At 39.3% G+C, this 19,494-nt stretch overlaps 1 protein-coding gene across 6 annotated transcripts in view; it reads right to left on the minus strand.

Annotated features, from left to right (window-relative positions):
* Positions 1 to 2: 2 nt before the first annotated feature.
* myom2a (myomesin 2a) overlaps positions 3 to 19,494 on the minus strand; it is a 31,070-nt gene continuing 11,578 nt past the window's right edge. For 3 of the 6 annotated variants that reach the window (XM_087841462.1, XM_087841466.1, XM_087841465.1), the window contains 26 exons: positions 17,950 to 18,077; positions 16,792 to 16,975; positions 16,483 to 16,500; positions 15,611 to 15,785; positions 14,681 to 14,802; positions 14,439 to 14,456; positions 13,884 to 14,071; positions 13,627 to 13,753; positions 12,179 to 12,357; positions 11,962 to 12,076; positions 11,276 to 11,435; positions 10,587 to 10,693; positions 10,421 to 10,465; positions 10,205 to 10,341; positions 7,306 to 7,450; positions 7,103 to 7,162; positions 6,928 to 6,995; positions 6,667 to 6,780; positions 6,514 to 6,601; positions 6,372 to 6,410; positions 4,859 to 4,964; positions 4,197 to 4,360; positions 4,007 to 4,043; positions 3,896 to 3,918; positions 3,449 to 3,504; positions 3 to 1,145 (listed from right to left, as the gene is read on the minus strand). In XM_087841462.1, the coding sequence (XP_087697588.1) occupies positions 639 to 1,145; positions 3,449 to 3,504; positions 3,896 to 3,918; positions 4,007 to 4,043; positions 4,197 to 4,360; positions 4,859 to 4,964; positions 6,372 to 6,410; positions 6,514 to 6,601; positions 6,667 to 6,780; positions 6,928 to 6,995; positions 7,103 to 7,162; positions 7,306 to 7,450; positions 10,205 to 10,341; positions 10,421 to 10,465; positions 10,587 to 10,693; positions 11,276 to 11,435; positions 11,962 to 12,076; positions 12,179 to 12,357; positions 13,627 to 13,753; positions 13,884 to 14,071; positions 14,439 to 14,456; positions 14,681 to 14,802; positions 15,611 to 15,785; positions 16,483 to 16,500; positions 16,792 to 16,975; positions 17,950 to 18,077 (3,110 nt within the window). In that variant the 3' untranslated portion in view covers positions 3 to 638. The remainder of the gene's footprint in view (positions 1,146 to 3,448; positions 3,505 to 3,895; positions 3,919 to 4,006; positions 4,044 to 4,196; positions 4,361 to 4,858; positions 4,965 to 6,371; positions 6,411 to 6,513; positions 6,602 to 6,666; positions 6,781 to 6,927; positions 6,996 to 7,102; positions 7,163 to 7,305; positions 7,451 to 10,204; positions 10,342 to 10,420; positions 10,466 to 10,586; positions 10,694 to 11,275; positions 11,436 to 11,961; positions 12,077 to 12,178; positions 12,358 to 13,626; positions 13,754 to 13,883; positions 14,072 to 14,438; positions 14,457 to 14,680; positions 14,803 to 15,610; positions 15,786 to 16,482; positions 16,501 to 16,791; positions 16,976 to 17,949; positions 18,078 to 19,494) is intronic. The other 3 variants (XM_087841463.1, XM_087841464.1, XM_087841467.1) reach the window with 3 other exon arrangements.

Raw genomic sequence — 19,494 nt, forward strand, 5'->3', positions numbered from 1 at the left:
ACGTCTGTACCTGCTGACTCCCAGCTCATCCACTTTGATACTGGTGTATTACAACTTGGATCTTATTTTTGTAGTTTTTGATGTTATTTGCGTTGTTTTGTGTAATATCACACTCTTTGACATAAGTGCTAAATGTAGGGAAACTCAGTAACAGAGAAGATTAAGATTAAAGCACTGAAACTGGAGCTTAAACCTAAAATATTTACTATTTTCTTTAATTTTGTCCTCTAAAACTCTGCTCATCTCTTTGTAAGAAGGTTCACTGACTTGCTTTTTTGTGTCACTAATACCCAAGTTGTAATAGAGCATAAATATCCTTTGACATCCACAATTTGTTGCAGGCATTTCACTGACATTGCATAGTGGAAGGTGCAGCTTTTAAAACGTTGTAATGAATATACACGGACACTGTTTCTCAGTGTTTTTCTTGTGTTAAAATGAACCACTTTAAAGACATATGATGGCCCAACATGACTGTGAGGTGTAGTCCAGAGTAAGCAGCAGTTTTCCAAGTGGGACTTTGACGTTATCTAAATCTAAATAAACTTTAAAGTAAGAGCTCATTGTTTCACACTCATGCTTATAAATCAGTGTTGCTAACAGCGAACATTAACCCCCTCAGGCGTCACCACCGCATTCTACTTCCTGGGTGGAGTTGGAGACTTCATGAATCTGGGTGGGGTTGGAGACTTAACGCTCCGTGGTGGAGTAGGAGACTTCGGGGTAGGGGTTGGAGACTTGGGGATTGGGGTGGAGGCTGGAGTTGGGCTCTTCATGGATGGCGCTGGGGTCTGGGTTTTAGAAGGGGTGGGGGTTGGGGTCTTGGAAGGGGGAGCTGGGGACTTTGGCTGCGCAGGCGTGGTGGCGGCTGCTTTGGGGTGCCCCAGTTTGGGCTCGGGGATCTTCTCTCCGTGCCTGTAGACGCTGACAGTGATTTCCACGAACTCACCACCGTACTTGTTCCGTACGTTGATGCTGTACTTTCCGGAGTCTTCGGGGGTGACTTTGTTAATGACGATGCTGGCAAACTTGCCACCGTCAAACGTGACCCTGGTGTGCTCAGTGGAAGCGACTTCCTGCTCGTTCTTGAACCAGGTGACCTCAGGAGTAGGCTCGCCCCACACGGTGCAGGTGAGGCTCAGGGACTAGAAAGGACCAACAGTCAACTCAAATCAAAATATTCACAGAATACGACTCATAGTTTAGGTTTGTTACATTCTTACACAAAGATTTATTTATTCATGTGTTTATTAAACTAATGAAAATTGTTGTAATCACTTGACATAATGAAGTCAGACATTATAGTATTTATTTATTATTAACTCTGACCCACAATTTGAAGTTGAAGTTGGCATTTCTTTGTAAACGTTTTTAGAATGAACCTTAAACTGCAAACTAAATATGAACTGAGGCATCTGTTCATATGACATCTGAACAAAAGCCATCCACAGAAGTGTTTTGTCAATACTGTACGCAACAGTACATCTCAGACTATGGTGTAACCAGAGATGGGCAGTAACGCGTTACTGTAATCCGATTACTTTTTTCAAGTAACGAGTAAAGTAAGGGATTACTATTGCAAAAACGTAGGAAAGCTGCGTTACTGCGTTACTAAAACTGTGATTTAAGTGTAAGCAAGTGCGACGTTCGTGACAACAGCTGTGTGCAGATCAACAGTGGATAATATATCAGTGCGGGAGCGAGTATGAGCGTGCAGCGTTTAAAGCGTGGAAGTACTGACCTTACTTTAAGTTTGATTCTGTAAAAAGTGACAAAAACATTAGCGTCCGCTGTGCGTGGGAAGAAAACTTCTTTTTACAGCGAAAACCCCCTAAACTTCCGAGCAAGCACCGAGTAGCTACAACGTAATGGGAAATTCACAGAGAAACTCGCGGATTCTTCCACTGACCGCTGCGGCACACCTGCACCAGGATAAACCTCCGCCTACCCCACTCCTGCTTTACAGGTGAAAATAGAGCAAAAGGACCGCTAGTCTTTGACTTTATTTTTTTTCTGCTGTGTTTTACTTGCATATATTTGAACGACTGAGTGTAAACACAAAAAAAATTATTTTATGTGCTGGAATGTGCAGAAAATAAGTTTAAATTAGGGATGCAACGATACCAATTTTTTCAAACCGATACGATACCGATACTTGGATCTGAGTACTTGCCGATACTGAGTACAAAAACCAATACTTCTACCACACACAAATGCAATGAATTGGAAGACAGGTTTTATTTTATTCTCTGCTGATAAAAAATAAAATCTTAATAAAAATGACCACAAAAACAATTTCAAGTGAAAAATAAGCACTACTATTAAATTATTGCAGTCTCCACATTGTAATTTAACAAAATATCACTAAACTATTGGCACTGTCTCGAGCTTTCAGAATAATAAATAAACACTTCTGTTTGGAATAAAATAAATACAAATTAGGTTTGAGAATAAAATAAACTTTTAAATTATTGCAGAGTGTCCAATTTCATATCGCGGCTCGAGTATGCTGAGAAGACGGTTCAATCCTATGTTTTCCACGACTGGCATTGGCTGGTCATCCAGAGAAATAAAATGAGTCAGAGTCTCTGTTATTTTAACTGCCCGTGGATTTTCTCTTGACATTTTTCATCGCTTTTCCAAAACCTGAGTTAAAGTTGGCTGTTCCACACTGCTGACATTTTGTTTAGCCTAGCTACAGCAGCCTCCAGTTTCTCTTTTTTATCTGGAGCCGCCAGTCTCACTCGCCTAACCCTGTGCCTGTTTAGCGTGGGATGTCCCCCTAGTGGCCAATCTAAAAAACTACAACAGAAATGACATGCCACCCTCTGATTAATGAAATAAGTTGGTATCGGTTAACTTTTACGAGTATGAGTACACACACATTTTACAGTATCGGCCCCGATACCCGATACCAGTATCGGTATCGGTGCATCCCTAGTTTAAATATTAAACAAATTTCTTCCAGTCAGAATGTTGCATATAATTACATTTTTGCTTGATGCATAAAGTTAAAAGATTAAAACTAATAAAACAAGTTTTAAAAAGAGACTTTTCCATTTGATTACATTTTGTATGATGGATTATGCAGAATTGGGCTGAAAGATCTATTTATCACCTATTCAGGTTGTAAATCGTGTTTTCAAAAAGTAACCAAGTAACTAAGTAATTAATTACTTTTGAAAATAAGTAATCAGTAAAGTAATGGGATTACTTTTTTGGGGGAAGTAATCAGTAATTAGTTACTGATTACTTTTAGTAATTTAGTAACTTGCCCACCCCTGGTGTAACAGGTCTGAGCTGCTGAGTGCTTTTTCGTCATTCAGCTCTTTCCACTCTCTGTGTTTATCCACCACTCTGCATTTAATCATTACTCAAGCATCATCTTCCACAACGTGTCTTTTCTCCCTCTGTGAAAAGACACGTTGATTGCCGAGAAAATGTTTACCTTCTCCTCCATAATGGTGACCACATCAGGTAGACCACCAACCACTCTACCACGGTCTGAACAGAAAAAGAAAAAGTCACTTTTCACTCCCAGACTTAGAAATCACAGATCTTAAAACTACAGCAATCTGTCTTTTTACATTTATTGTGCAGTGTTGTTATTGTGCACTAGTAGATCAAGTCTGAGATGTTCAGGGGGAGGAAGAATGAGTAAGACATTCATTTCTACTTTGCCTTTAGAATAAAATACCTTGCCCACACATTCCTGTGAAAATGTTCAGAATGCTTAAAGAGCTGTCGAGGGCACTTGTGATTATCAATTTTTCGTCCTTGTAAGATATGCGCTTAGTATAAACAGCTTAAAAAATAATTAATCAATGTACCTTTATTGAAAGATACATGAGGAATCTCTCTCAAACAGTCTCAATACAAGTTGTGAAATACTCACTCTTCTCAGCGAATGCAGCCGCCCTAAAAGACGAAGAGGAAATTAGATTTGATTAAAATTGGACATGATTAAAACCGCATGTCTACAAACTTGTAACATCAAAACACTTACTTAAGTCTTAGGTACTCCTCATAGGCATCTGTATATGCTACAAAACAAATGATTACAATGGAGTAAATTTTTTCAAAGACAAAAGGTTTCACATCTTAGAAACTCCAAAATAAACAAATAAATGAGACAATCACAGCAAAAGAGAAAAACTGTAATGAAAACAAATGGTGGCACAGATGGAGGTTTTTACCTTGTCCAGAGAGGTCAAAAGTCCGGGTGTGGGTCTTGACGCCATCTGAGATCTCCATGGAGTAATGACCCTTCTCCTTATCGGATGGATCACAGATCTGCATCCAGGCCATCTCAGCTGTACCGCCAATCCTCATCTTCTCAGAGGAGGCAATCTTACTCTCCCTGCGGGTTTACATCATGGATCTCAAAACTTAGTTATTAACTCATACAGAGTGAAAAAACCAACAGGCTGCTTTCAAATGTGAGATATAGTGACTCTAAGGCATAATGTCTGTGTGCTTTTACACCCCTTTAAAACTAGCAGTGCTTCTCTACAATATTAAACACTCCTGATCAAAGTTGGACACAAACAACCCCCACAAGTGACACATTTGCATGACATCTCCTTTTGCTAACTGAGCTGCCCACAGAACTACTCAAAACATCTGTGTTTGAAGTGTTTCATAGAAAATGTGTTATGATGTTATGATTCAATGCTGTATTACATGCAGCAGCCTGGGTAAGCTCACAGACTGCCTATAAGTGTCTGTGAATAGTGAACTTTTGTTCCATATAAACAGTAAAACAAAATATCTCAAAAAGTAAAATAGCTAAACCTTAAAATGATAAACTAAAAAGAGAAATTTGAATAATCTAAAATATTTTAATTCACAACTGTACTTGTGCTTCCAGACGGTTTTCATCTCCTCTGTATAGTAGTTCATGTAGCACTGCAGTCTGATGCCCTCTGGAGTACACTGCAGCACCAGCTCAGAAGCAGATGCACCTAAAGACAACCACCAAGAAACGCACAGGCACCAACAACAGGGAAATGACTTCAGAAGGTCATCACAGCCTCATCTCTTAGCCAAAGCAGACTTAATGTAAATTTGTGTATTTAGAGAAAAGCTGGGGTTCTCATAATTGTTTCCAGGTTAACATGTACACGTATTTTATCCTTCTGAACCAGTTTCCAGCTCTGTCAGCATCAAACTGCAGCAGTACTGTTGCAGCTGACTTTGGTGCAGCTTTTCCACTGGACTTTTCTTAAGAAAGGCACTTCTAGTATATATATATACATATATATATATATATATATATATATATATGTATGTGTATTAGGGGTGCAACGATAGTCGTATCGATATTGAACCGTTCGATACAGTGCTTTCGGTTCGGTACGCATATGTATCGAACAATACAAAATTTTTTATTTATTTTATCAACTTCGGGTTCGACTACTCCGCCTAGGCTGCACTGTCGAGCGCAAATCCACTGAGCGCAGCGCAAGCTAGCAAGACAGAAGCTAAGCTCATTGCAACATGGCAAATTGAACCTCCCCCACCCTCATTCAGATCTGGCGTTTGGAACTATTTTGGTTTTCATGTGACGTATGACCCTGATGGTAAGCGCGTCATGGACTAAAGTAAAACAGTATGTTGGATGTGCCACGCAATGCTCAATTACATTGGTGGGAACTAGTGTGTTAGCGCAGTTAGCTTGTTAACGTGTTGACGCCGTCCAGCCCCACGCACGGGGCGATCCGCGGTAGCTCGTTAACGGAGATTTTCCGTGTGGTGGCGTTAATGTCATTTCAGATTAATGCTGACAGCAATAGTGGGAACACAACGAATATGACTGCACATTTATGCTGACATCATCCTAGTGCAAAGACAAGTGGAAGCAGACAAAAACAAGCACACATGCTACAAACGTTACCGAGTCATTTAGACAGCTGTTAGCACATGATTCTCCTTATGGGGACCTGATATGTTTAATATGCTGCTGAGAATATAGCCCAGAAGAAGCGTATAGTATAGCTTTTATTTTGGAAAGAGCCATTTCTCTGTAATAAACTCTCTTTTCCAAAGATGAGTGATTTCTCGATCAGATAGATTTATTTTTTATTACTTTGTTGTTTCAGCAACATTAAATTTAAAAACTGTACTTTTGAGTTAAAATATATATTTATAATTTTAATAAATGACAAATTAAAAAGGCATGAACATTTTTTTTTGTATTGAAAAAATATCGAACCGTGACACCAAAGTATCGAACCGAACCGAACCGTGAATTTTGTGTATCGTTGCACCCCTAATATATATATATAAACATATATATATATATACTGGCCTATGCAGCAAAGACATTTTAACAGTTTGAGATGCTGTGTAAGTTAGCTGATCCAACCTACCAGCAATCTGGGCGATGGCATTGATGATGTCATCAAACACTGGAAATCAAAGTGGGAAAAACAACACAATGAATACTGTACAGGAACCTAATATGACAATACCAAGAGTAATAGCTGACCCATTAGAACACTAAAAATGTACCTTTGCCTGAAATGTCAAACACAGATGTGTCCTTTCCTCTGTCGTCACCGACTACTGCCTTGTAAACACCTTGATCTTTTCTGGAGAACTGAATAAAAACAAGGTTATTTCATATTGCATTACATTTTTCAGCGTGGATTGTGCAGATGTTACCATTGGGAGGGGAAGAGCACAGGATCCAGACATGACATTGGGGGGAGTATCTGGAACAATCTCCTCATCGTCTGTGTACCAGTGTAAAGTTGACTCCTTCTTCACATTAGCCACCTGACAAGTACAAAGATTAAAGGGTTTTGTTTTTACAAGAAAGCAAAGCAATAAGAAGTGAAACAGAATCAATAAACATGTGGAAAGCACATCTGACATGTGGTTCAGAGTTACAGGAAATCCTACATAATTACGTGGTTTTGTTACCTTGCAGACGAGCATAACAGTGCAATCCTCGGTGACAGTAAAATATAGATACTCAGAGAAATGTGCGCCTACAAGGACAAGAACAAAGAACCACATGAATGACATAAATTAAGGCCGCACAAACTTGCTCAAACTTGCTTACTACTTGTGCCAAAGTGTTCAAAAATATTCATACCTTGCTTCCTAATGTGCTCTTTCCTCTGAAACTCAGCCTCCTTCAGAGCAGCTTTGAACACTAAATGAGTAAAAACAGACACAGATGAAATGCTTGCTTTTGGTTGGTGCAATCAGAGAAACAGAGGTTTTTATAAAAGTTTCCGAAGCAGTATTCCCACACGAGTTATATGGACTTCTATGTGAGAGATGGAAAACTCTCACCATCTCCGACCAGGACCAGGGAGCTCTGGGTTTTGGCCTTGCCATCATGGATCTGAACAGTATATGTGCCCTCATTGGCTCTGGTGAAAAGATCCACTGTCATCTGGATGATTCCAGTGGCCACATCGTGACTGATCTTCTGTCCCTAAGAGGAATAAAATGATGAAAATATTAAACTATGAGAATTTCTATGTGTTTAACTACTTTTACCACTCATTTGTAAAAAAAAAAAAAGGAAAGACTACTTTACACTATCTGTTCTGCTTTTAAGAAACTACTAGAATAATAAAAGATTTGCAAAGTTTCCTTGTCTTTGTTCAAGTAACATATGGGTTCCTTTACATATTTAGCTAAACTTTACTTGGAAACATTTTATTTTGAATGAAACTAAAGAATAAAAATGAAGTGACCCTGAGCTGACTGCTTGGCAAGAATGATGTTTGTGTGTTTGTCTGGTTGTTTTTTTCTGACTGAATGCTATTTGAGATCATATCAGTTCAAGAAAGATGTGAACCAAAGCTGGGAAAAAGGAGAACAAGAAATGCAAGAAATTTTACTCTTAAGTCCTCAACTTCATATTTATGTCATGTAATGTGTAGAATGAAAGTCCAAAACGCAAACTTCAGATGTAGACTCGATGAAACAAAAGGCCAGCTGCTGATTTAGCCGATGAAATCCAACTTAGACGCAAACTGAAGTTAAATAATACAAGATGCAAAGTAACTAAATCCAGGAAACCAGAAGAAACATTCCAGGAAACAGAAAGGGAAGTATGACAAGGAACACACCCAAACTAAGGCCCGTACCACGTACCCGGGTATTTTTGAAAACGCAGATTTTTCTATGCGTTTGCACCTTTCGTCCAAACGTAAACGGCGTTTTCGGTCACTGAAAACAGAGATTTTTAAAAACTCCGGCCAGGGTGGATATTTTCTAAAAATCCGTTTTTGCATTTACGTGTGGACGAGAAAAACGGAGAAAACGCAGCGTCAAAGGTGTGCGCATTTTTTTGACGTTACACTGTGCGCCACGTTATTGTTTCGGTGAAATGAATTTCTACAATGGCGGACGTAGACAAAATACTGTTACTGTTACTTGTACTCTCTGCAGTGTTTAAATGCTTACATATACACACACAGTTACTGTCCCTCCACACATACGACTCGGTTCTGCTTCTATGCTCCATCTTTGTTTACTATTTCCCACCGAGGCTTCTAGACTTCTGATTGGCCAACATTTCTACACGGATAGGAATATAGCGCCACCTGCTGCTTTGGCATGTTCCTAGCAGCGTTTTCCTTCGTTTTTGGCTTTTATGTGTGGACGGGATTTTTTTTTTTATAAACGAAAACGGAAAATCTTCGTTTTCAAAAATACCCGTGTAGGTGTGGACGTAGCCTTTAAATACACACAGGGCGGCTGTAGCTCATGAACAGGTCATCCACTAATCGATCCGTGGCCGTTCTAGTCTCCACGCCAAAGATGTGGAACCTTGAGCTGCTCTCGATGCGTGAATTGTGAATGTCAGAGAAAAAGCACTTAGATGTAGTGCATGTATAAATGTGTGTGTGAATAGATGAATTGCTGCTGTAGAAAGTGTTTCGAGTGCTCGGGTACAATAGAAATGCACTATATAAGAACCATTTACCAGTTACATGCAGACACAGAGGGCAATCAGGGATGAGTGAAAACACCTGGGTAACAGAAAACAGCTGAAACCAATCAAAGACAATAATACAGGGGAAGTGAAACAAAATACAACACGAGACATAAATGACTATCAAAATAAAACATGAAGTAACCCAAACAGAGAACAGACCAGATACACACAGACACTGGGAAGGCTAAAGGCTAAAGTGTCAGAAACATAAAAAATATTAAAGATTAACAGAAACCATATTACAAAGATAGTAAGAACTTAAGACTAAACATGGAGACATTACTAAAAGAATAAAATCATGAAAGTGATAAACTAAACTCTAAACAATCAAACCCAAACAACTAAAATCAAAATAGAGGATGCTTAATGATGAATAAGAATTCAATGTCCTAAAAGCAAGAGTTCAAAATATCTCGATGCGTGGGAATGTTCAATCACTCAGGTAAGAAAATCCCCAAAAGTTGATTCTGTTCATCTGGATGTTGTCATGGTTCTGGGTCGGTGACCCAGTGTTTTTGATTTTTGTACTCTTATTTTTGATATTATGAATTATGACAGTTTGTGTTTTGGTTTCCCAGTGTTTATTCTGTGCTCCCTCTGTTTTCCATCGTCCCTGCCTGTGTATCCCCTCTAGTGTAGTCAGGTCTCTGTGTTAAGCCCGCGTCTCTGAGTCTGTGTCTTTGCGTGTGTGTTTCCTATTTTATTTTGAAGGTCCGTGTCTGATCTCAGTGTGTTCAGGTTACGCTTCCTTGTCTCATCAGTTCTGATTTCTCCCAGCTGTGCTCTCCTTCTGTGTCTCATTCCCCTCGTTACTTCCCAGTGTATTTAAACCCTGTGTGTCTCTGAGTCAGCGTTGCGTTGTCCCTCATGCTGTGTGGATCTCCCCGTGTATCACTGTGAGTTTACGTTGCCCTTGTATGACTTTCTCCTGCCAGCAAATAAAGCTGAGTTCTTTGTGTTTAAACCTCGTGCCTGAGTGCCTGCATTTTGGGTCCAACTCTTGCCTGCTACATAGCGATTCATGACAGATGTAGCATTTTCGGTGGGAGAAATGACAGTGGGATGACTGACGAAACGCTTCTCCCACTGAGAACGCTACGTCCAGATGAACAGAATCAAGAATTCAAGATGTGTGATTGTATTTTTCTATTAGGACTGAAGAGACACAGAAGAGAAGACTTACAACTCACTCATAATTAAAATTCACACTCACTCATTTCTGAAAGGTCGACTCCTTACCTCCCCACTCGTGACTTCTTTGTCGTTGACAATGAATCTGTACGACACAGATGGTGAAAGTTTGACTGCCTGCAACCAGAATCGCACGTGTCCTTTCTCCAGAACCTCATAGTTCAGACCATGTTTCAGAGGAACAACTGAAAAAGACATTTAAAAATTAAATTAGTAGGAAACAAACTGGATGTAACTGGGTTTGATGGTGAGGCAAACACTCACTCGGATGTCTGATGGCATAGCTGAGCTCCAACATAGTGTTCAGGGCTGCAGGAAAGATTCAAGAAAACAAATTCAGAGCGAGAAGAACTAAGAGGCTCTGAATTATGAAATCTGATGTTTTTACGACTGCTTTTCACATTTAGAGCAACTTGTAGACATGACTGACCATCCTCAGTGAGAGTATGGCTGGCAGAGACTCCATCTGTGTCAGTGACGACGACAGAGTATTTGCCCAAATCATCTTTATCAGGGTTAGTGAAAGTAAGTCTGGACCTGTGAAATAAAGGTAACATCCATTACAGTCAGGACATTTAAAGCAGTTTTCAACTGGGATTCAACAGGATGTCAAACATAAAAATTCTTTCACAAGTTACTGTAATTCAAATTTGCTGTTATTTAAAACAGTGGGTTTGTTACAGTGTCATGTTACATATCCTAATGGTATAGTCCTCACTATTTCCTCATACTCTTATTAAAAATATTCTGGTTCATTTTGGTCCATTTTTTACTTTAAACTTAAATCAGTAAATTCCCATTAAATGCTAAGGCAATACAATCACCTGTGACTTTTTTGCCAGCTAAAAATGCAAAAAAGTGGCCAATAATGAGCTTTTTTAGAAAACACTTGAATGAACCATTAGCTTTTTGAATGGAAACATAAAAACTTGATCCGGCTGTGTTTCATGTTTTCATTTTGAGTTCACCGAAGCAAGATGACAAAGCAAACTAGTCCAGACCCCGAGGGAGTAGCTCATTGTTTGCGCTGGTGTATTTACTGAATGATTCATTAGATTCGTCCCGCTGTCACAAAACGAAGGACGCAGAACAAAGTCAAAGCCTAAAGATCAAGCTTACGTTCTGCCTTTAGCTGTGACAGCCACTCTGGGACAGTCACCGATGGGTTTGTAGTTCTTCGACCACACAAACTTGGACGTCTCGCAGATCTCACAGGCCTCAAGAGACAGGAAGACATCTCCAGTCTCCTCATCCACACCAGCCACAATCTCCTTTGTGCCTGCAAATTACACGTGAAACCCTCCAGTGAGTAATAACAAAAATAAAATACTCGCTGTCATAAAACTGAGCTGTCAGATAATCTGTGTTAGTGTCATAAATTAAACTGATAATCATGATATGAACAAATTCAATTTGCGTTGCAGTAATTTGCATGTGTTTGCAGGGAGAAGTGATCAAAGAGATTCACCTTCCAAAGTGTGTATGCATCTTTTCAATGATATGTCAAATATTACAAAGTAAGGAAGAAAGTCTGTACTATGTGTCTGTAGAAATGAAAAAAGTAAACTACATGAAAGCACTACAGCCTCTATGTTTGATATTTGATATGAATGCTAAAGTTCTCTACTTAAAAATGCTTAACTGTAATTATCGGTGGTTTTGTGTTTTATGTCTGCTCATACGATGTCTAAGTATCTTAATAAAAGACAATTATCATGCTGTCGTCTCACATGTCTCTGAATGTTTTGCCAATATAAAGGATAAAGTGCAGAGCTGGCTGCACACGTTCAGTTTGTTTGCATCACCTGGAATAGCTTTAGCACAGACCGGCTCTGACAACTGGGAAGGTTTTCCAACACCGTGTGCATTGACAGCACGGACTCTGAACACATAGCTTTCACCTTCCTGCAGTCCGGTCACCTACGAAAACCAGGGAAATATCATCACATGGAGAGTGTGACTTGGGTGTGGAAAGAGGGTTGGCCATTTGTTGGAATATGCATGATGCACCAGATTTGCTACCTGCAGGTAACGGTGGCTCACAGCTTCCTGATTCACAGTGACGAACTCTGACGAGCCCTTCTTAGCCATGTCCACAAAGTATCCAGTGACAGCACCCGCTCCAGTATAAATGGGAGCCCTCCACAGGATGACCAGAGAGTGGCTTCTGACCTCACTGAAGCTCAAGTCATAGGCTGGGCCTTGAATTTACAGAAACATCATCAGTGCCAGAAAGAACACACGACGCACGAGCTGTAGTTGAACTGGAGTCAACGCAACTTTTTTTAATTTTATTTTTATTTTTATTTTTTGGGCTTGAATTCAAATGTTTTTTTAACCTTTAATCAGAGATGGGCAATCAAAAAGTAATCTGATTACTTTTTTCAAGTAACAAGTAAAGTAAGGGATTACTATTGCAAAAATGGTAATTAGATTACCGTTACTTTCCCGTGGGAACGCTGCGTTACTGCGTTACTAAAACCGTGATTTTTTTGCGAGAATGTCTCATGACAGTGACGTAAGTGAGTGCGACGTTCGTGACAACAGCTGTGTGCAGATCAACAGTGGATCTTATATCCTGTGCGGGAGAGAGTATGAGCGTGCAGCGTTTAAAGCGTGGAAGTACTGACCTTACTTTGAGTTTGATTCCATAAAAAGTGACAAAAACATTAGTGTCCGTTGTGCGTGGGAAGAAAACTTCATTTTACAGCGGAAAAACCCCTAAACTTCCGAGCAAGCACCGAGTAGCTACGACGTAATGGGAAATTCACAGAGAAACTCGCGGATTCTTCCACTGACCGCTGCACACCTGCACCAGGGTAAACCTCCGCCTACCCCACTCCTGCTTTACAGGTGAAAATAGAGCAACAGGACCGCTGAGTCTTTGACTTTATTTATTTTCTGCTGTGTTTTACTTGCATCTATTTGAAAGACTGAGTGTAAACACACAAAAAATATATATTTTATGTGCTGGAATGTGCAGAAAATAGGTTTAAATATTAAACAAATTTCTTCCAGTCAGAGAATGTTGCATTTAATTAATTTTTTGCTTGATGCATAAAGTTAAAAGGGACTTTTCCATTTGATTACATTTTGTATGATGGATTATGCAGAATTGGGCTGAAAGATCTATCGCTTTATCACCTATTCAGGTTGTAAATCGTGTTTTTAAAAAGTAACTAAGTAACTAAGTAATTAATTACTTTTAAAAATAAGTAATCAGTAAAGTAACGGGATTACTTTTTTGGGGAAGTAATCAGTAATTAGTTACTGATTACTTTATTCAAGTAACTTGACCAACACTGCCTTTAATACGTTTTAAAAGCCTTGGATGCTCATTTTATAGCTACATTTGCAGGAGTTCAACAGGCACTTTGGTGAATTTGCCTCTGTCAAAACAACAGCTGCCATACTCACTGTGAGATGCAGAGATAACTCTACAGAATAAAGTCACATGGACAATCCCATACCTGGCTCTTCCATGGTCCAAGCTTCACATTTCATTGGAATGCTGGCAGCAGATGGTAGACCAACACCAGCCATGTTACCAGCTGTGACCCTGAACTCGTAAAAAGTTCCCTCCTTCAGATGTTCCACCTAAAATAACGCGTGGCACAATCATCACATGAATTAATAAAGTAGTAATAATAAAGTGAGTAAATGTAAATTAATCAAATTTAGCTTTATCAAGTACAAGAAAATCCAAATCTTGTGTCTGATTACTCACAGTGCACATTCTTTCTGTGACAGCGTTTAGGTTGACCTCCTTCCAGACTAAAGTGTCAGCGTCCCGCTTGTCAATGTAGTAAGCGTTAACCTTGGAGCCACCACAGTGTTTGGGACTCTTCCAGGCCACAGTTATGGAGGAACCATCAGAACTCAGCATGGTGATCCCAAAGGGAGAGCTGGGAGTTGCTGAATTACAAAGTTTCACATTTAATGAAGCTTCATATTTAAACTTTGTATGACATCGTCTTACATAACGTCTTTCAAAGTTCAACATTTTTTAATCAATCTAGGAAACGATGACTGTGATCGGCTGCGTGTGAGCCTGTCATGCACTTTCTCACGCTTCGCTGAGCAGCTACTGCAACGTTTTATCGTAAAGTTTTCAACTCTTGTGCTGAGTAACTGTCAGACTTTGAAGTGTTTTGTAGAGTCCTGTTAAAAATACGCCTCTGTGTGATCAAAACACAATAATGTAAAGTGAAAGGTGGATAAAGAGAAAGCTGTGGGTAAGTAAGGGGGGGGGCAAAAGTAAACACAGCTATTGAATACATACCATACTCAGCCCCCTTGCCTGCACAGAATAATGAAATGAATCACACTGAGCATCACGTTGGTTCAAGGACTCCGGTAATCTTAAGAAACACCATTTCTCTTAAATTATACATTCTCCAATGTATTCCTCTATTTTTTCAAAGAAATGTACATTTCTTTGAAAAAAACGACAGTTTCAAAGAGCGTTTTAACTTTTCAGAGGCAGCATATAAATCGCAATCATGAACTTGATGATACTCTTACCGAGCGCAGGCTCCACGGCAATGGGAGAGGACTCCTGTGACTCCTCGCTGAGGCCGAAGAGGTTGACGGCTTGGACACGGAACACATAGGTCTCCCCTGGGATCAGGCCGTGCACCACAAACCTGCACGCACACACTCATTTTTTAAATCAAATACATATAAAACCTCTTGAAGTCTTTCCTCTTGTTTCTATATATTTATTTTTTGTAAATATTATTTTTTGGGGGGCATTTGTCTTTATTGAACAGTGACAGTGAAAGATGGACAGGAAAGTGGGGAGAGAGTGAGAGAGGGGAAGACACACGGCAAAGGGCCACAGCTCGGACTCAAAGCCCGCTCGCTTCTTCTGGTCACGGCGTGTGGTCGTCTGCTCACCTATTCAGCTAAACCAGTGCCCACGTCGGATATTTCTACGTACATATTGTTATTCTGGCGAAACTATTTTCCAACCATCGTGAGTTTATCTTCAGATTTGAGAAAGTCGGCTAATATTGGAAATACTGCAGAATAAAGTATAAAACAAGCTAGAAAATAGTTGAAATCATCATCATTGCGACAGACTGGCGACCTGTGCAGGTCGCCAGTCTCGCCCTATGACAGCTGGGATAGGCTCCAGCGCCCCCCGCGACCCTGAAAAGGATAAGCGGAAGCGAATGGATGGATGGATCATCATTTATCCATGACTTTTGCCTTACATTAAACCTGACGTTGCTCAGGGACTCTCAGACTGAGCTCTCTGTGTGCTGTGGAGTTACTGCACTCCTGTGTAACACTCCTCTAGAGGAGACACTTTATTTATAGTCATTAAATTCTTTTTTTCCTTCTTGTTCAAAAGGCTGAGAAGCAAAAACTCGTGTTTTGCCAAACTGGTGTCATTTGAAACATCTGAATCACAGTAAGACCATCGTGTAACTTTTTTGTCCCTCTTACCTGGTATGTTTGAAGGGTTTATGGTTGCATGCGAACCACTCCTTGGCTCCAACGACACGCCCGTCGATGTAATATCCCATGAGGTGTTTCAGGTGTTTGGGGGCCTCCCACTGCACAAACACAGATGACTTGGTGTTCCTAGTAGCAACAACAAGGCCAGGAGCAGAGGGGACGCCTGTGCGGCAAAGAAAAAACATATATACATGTAATATTAATTAATTACCAAAAATATACAAAGCTGAAAGTGTTAAAGTGGAAAAAAGGACAGAATGATTCCACCACTGATGACCTCAGACATCAAACCAGTTGTAAATATTTTTTTCTGTATTAAACAACATTTTTATTCAAATGACTAAATAATGTATCAGTTACTAACAATTTACCTTCTTACAGAACAGAAATCATGACAATTAGCTGTAAATAATACTCACTGAAGCTTTGACTTCCACCTACTTGTCTGCAGGTTACTGCTACTCAAAAAACATGCATGCATTTGATATTTGTGCTGTGTTCCTGTATATTGTGTGCACAAACACAGTGATTAAACACAGCACAGAGGACTTGTTTTAAAGTTCCCATGGAATGGCTTTGCCATGCCTTTTTGCAGAACAGGATGTTTAAGCAGAACACTGACAGAGGAGCGTTTCCGGGATTTAATTTGAATTTAGGCACGAGAGCTCAGAATAATCCCATTTTCCTTTATCAACTTCTCGTTACCCTGTAATATAACAGCCTACTAAGCCATCCCCAAGTGCTCCAGTTCATCACTTATAGTGAGAACAAACACACACAGACCAGAGAGTGAAAGAGTGAACTTACAGCAGTGTGAAAAAAGTGCTTTTAAAGTGTGTTTGATATTTTTATGTACATACCAATTGGAAGTTCAGTACCTGCAAAACACAGTCAATCACTTTTGAAATAAACTGTATTTGGGCTTTTCATGCATTTGTTTTTGTGGACACATTTACATGTATGCACTAAAACACTTTGCTTAAGGTAGACAAACACAAAAAAAAGTTGTTTTAGTGACCTTCCCATCTGGACCTTTAATATCTATAATTCGAATAAATTACAAAATTTGACGATTCAGCATTTCTTCACAGGTTTTTGTGTGCATTGTGCTTTGCTGGATATATAATCACGTGTCTTTAAGTCTGCACTGATCTTATCTGATCTCTTACCATCTTCATCAACCTTTTGGATGGGCTCAGAGGGCGCAGAGGCCTCGCTGGAGCCATACATGTTGACCGAATACACTCGGAACTGGTACTTTTTCCCGTCTTGCAAATCAAAAACTGGGTAACGAGGGGAGTGCAGTTTGACTGTTGTGTTGATCCGCTGCCAGTCTCCAGTGCCTGCTAAGCACTGTGTGGGAAAGTCAGGGAGGGGGGGAAATGACAAGGTATAGCCATATGTGATGTGGCACAGACAAAAAGAGCAGCTTTTATACTGTGTTTTACAAAGTTAAATCTCACTTTTATTAAATTAATTAAATAATTTAAGATATGAGAATCATAAATAACAAAGTGTATGTTTGTGTGTGCCATAAGGGTTAAAAATAAAATCAATCTTTGTGTGAATTCTGCTATTGACATGTAACTGAACCGCGGGCAATGCTAAACCTGATGAAAACATTCTCTCACTTTTTCGGGAAATATAATAAACATATTGTTTAAATGTCAACATTTTTAGCAAGACTGTTTACAACTTGACTGGCTTAATATGTGGCATTAAAAATACTATAAAAACACAATACATCAGATACAATATGTAATAAATAAGATTTCAGGCTATCATCAACTTGAAATCTAGCATCTCAATATATAGCTACTATCACACAAATTTATATTACATTTGAACTTCTTGTATAAGCATTCACTATGGCTACTATATGAATTTGTTTGCAATATATTATAAGCTCACAGCTATGTTTACATCCTTGCGATTATATGCATTAAAACATGTCATGTGACTGTAAACTGGTTGCAGTAAATCCATTGTTCCATATTTACACTGGGTAGCAAAACCCTGTTTAAACCCACGGAAGCTTCTCTAAAGATGAGATCAGAAGTTCAAAAATGTATCAAACTGAAATCTGGAGATATGCTAGTGTAGAGTTCTCTGTGTGAAATTAAAAAAAAGAAAACATGTAGTTTGGGGTACTGAAGTTTCACGCAACCCAAACGTAATACAGCTTCATTTGTGTGTAGTGCTGCCATTTAAGTAAAACTTGAGAGGACATTTAAATGCGACTGTCTTGTTTATCCCTCAGCTACAGTACCAAGGTTAAATCGGCTAAACTGAGAGCAACTGATGGGCAAAAGTGAAGCAGCACACACCTTCTCGATGACGTACCACAGTGGAGCTCGTCCACGGGGGCTAGGAGGCTTCCAGCTCAGCACGACATACGATTTGAAAATTTCGGATGCATGCACATCTGTGGGTTCATCTGGAATAGTTACGTAGCCTAGATTGGGAGTGAACAGTGTTGAGGCATAACGTACACAGAACAGCAGCCACTGCAGAAGTCCCACATTATTCACTTTTTGTACTCAGGTTTTTATCTGTGGCTACAATGTAGCTGCCATCACCAGTGTGTGAATGTGTGTGTGACTGGGTGGACAACTGAATGTAGTGCAAAGCTGGGTGATTGTGGCTCAAGAGTTGGGAGTTCGCCTTATAATCGGAAGGTTGCCGGTTCGAGCCCCGGCTTGGACAGTCTTGGCCGTTGTGTCCTTGGGCAAGACACTTCACCTGTTGCCTACTGGAGGTGGTGGCACCAGTGTCCGGCAGCCTCGCCTCTGTCAGTGTGTGACTGGGTGTGTAAAGCGCTATACAAATACAGGCCATTTACAGTGACTTTTACAATGCTTCTAATGTTACTGTTGAGCTTGCTTTCAAAGGCAGAGAGGAGATTAAATATTCACCACTATATGGACTTCAATAACACATTTTCATAGAATTGTACTTATAAGTGATGAAAACAAACACAACTAAGTCCTGCCTTTTTCTCAAAGCTTGTTAAATTCTAAAAGTACTGATCAGCACCAATAACATTGGTGGAATTTTATTAAAGATTAAATAATTATTTTTGGTAGCATTCAACAATAATTACATATCCAAATGCTACACTAGAGCTGCCACGGCCTCGTATGTGGTTTGGTGGCTCAATGCTCACAAAACACACAATATTTTAGTTTTGTTTAACTACAAGTTTCATATACAGCAGTTAGCCATTAGATAAACCAGAACATGGACAAAACCCCCTGATATCATATTTCAGATTAAAAAACATAAAAATATGAACTAAAAGGACATATCAAAGTTAAAGTTAACAGTGAAATGTGGGACTTCTACAATAGCCTTGATTGTGATATTATACAAATATGTAATATTTTTGATATTTTCTATTAGTTTATAAAATTAGTTTTCATCTGTTATAAGTTTTTGTTAAAGTAGTATATTATATTGAGTGGACACAATTTAAAGAGAAAAACGTTTCAGTTAAAGTGTGAATGGAAAAAGTTCGATTAGATCAAAGACTGCACCACAAAAGTTAAGCTGGGAAGGCTCTGGAAAACAGTTTTCCCTGTGTTGTTTAAAAAAAAACCTTGATGACAGATTAGTTCTAAGATCAGCATTAAAATGTTTTTCCTTCTCATGTTTCCTTCGTTGAAATACGAATGTAAAGGTCAGAATTCAAATGCCACACCTTAAGATGAAAACATATTCCTGAAATAGTAACTAATTGAATCATGCAGCACTCATTTGTTACTGGAATAATGATCATGTCCAATAAACAGGTATAAATGGAAAGAAAATTCACTGATAGTGGAACAGAAAACAGAACAGCAAACAAACGTCAGTGAGAGTTTGATCAGGGA

Source organism: Neolamprologus brichardi, chromosome 6 (genome assembly GCF_056152115.1).
Source record: "Neolamprologus brichardi isolate AB-2024 chromosome 6, ASM5615211v1, whole genome shotgun sequence".
Classification (NCBI taxonomy): domain Eukaryota; kingdom Metazoa; phylum Chordata; class Actinopteri; order Cichliformes; family Cichlidae; genus Neolamprologus; species Neolamprologus brichardi.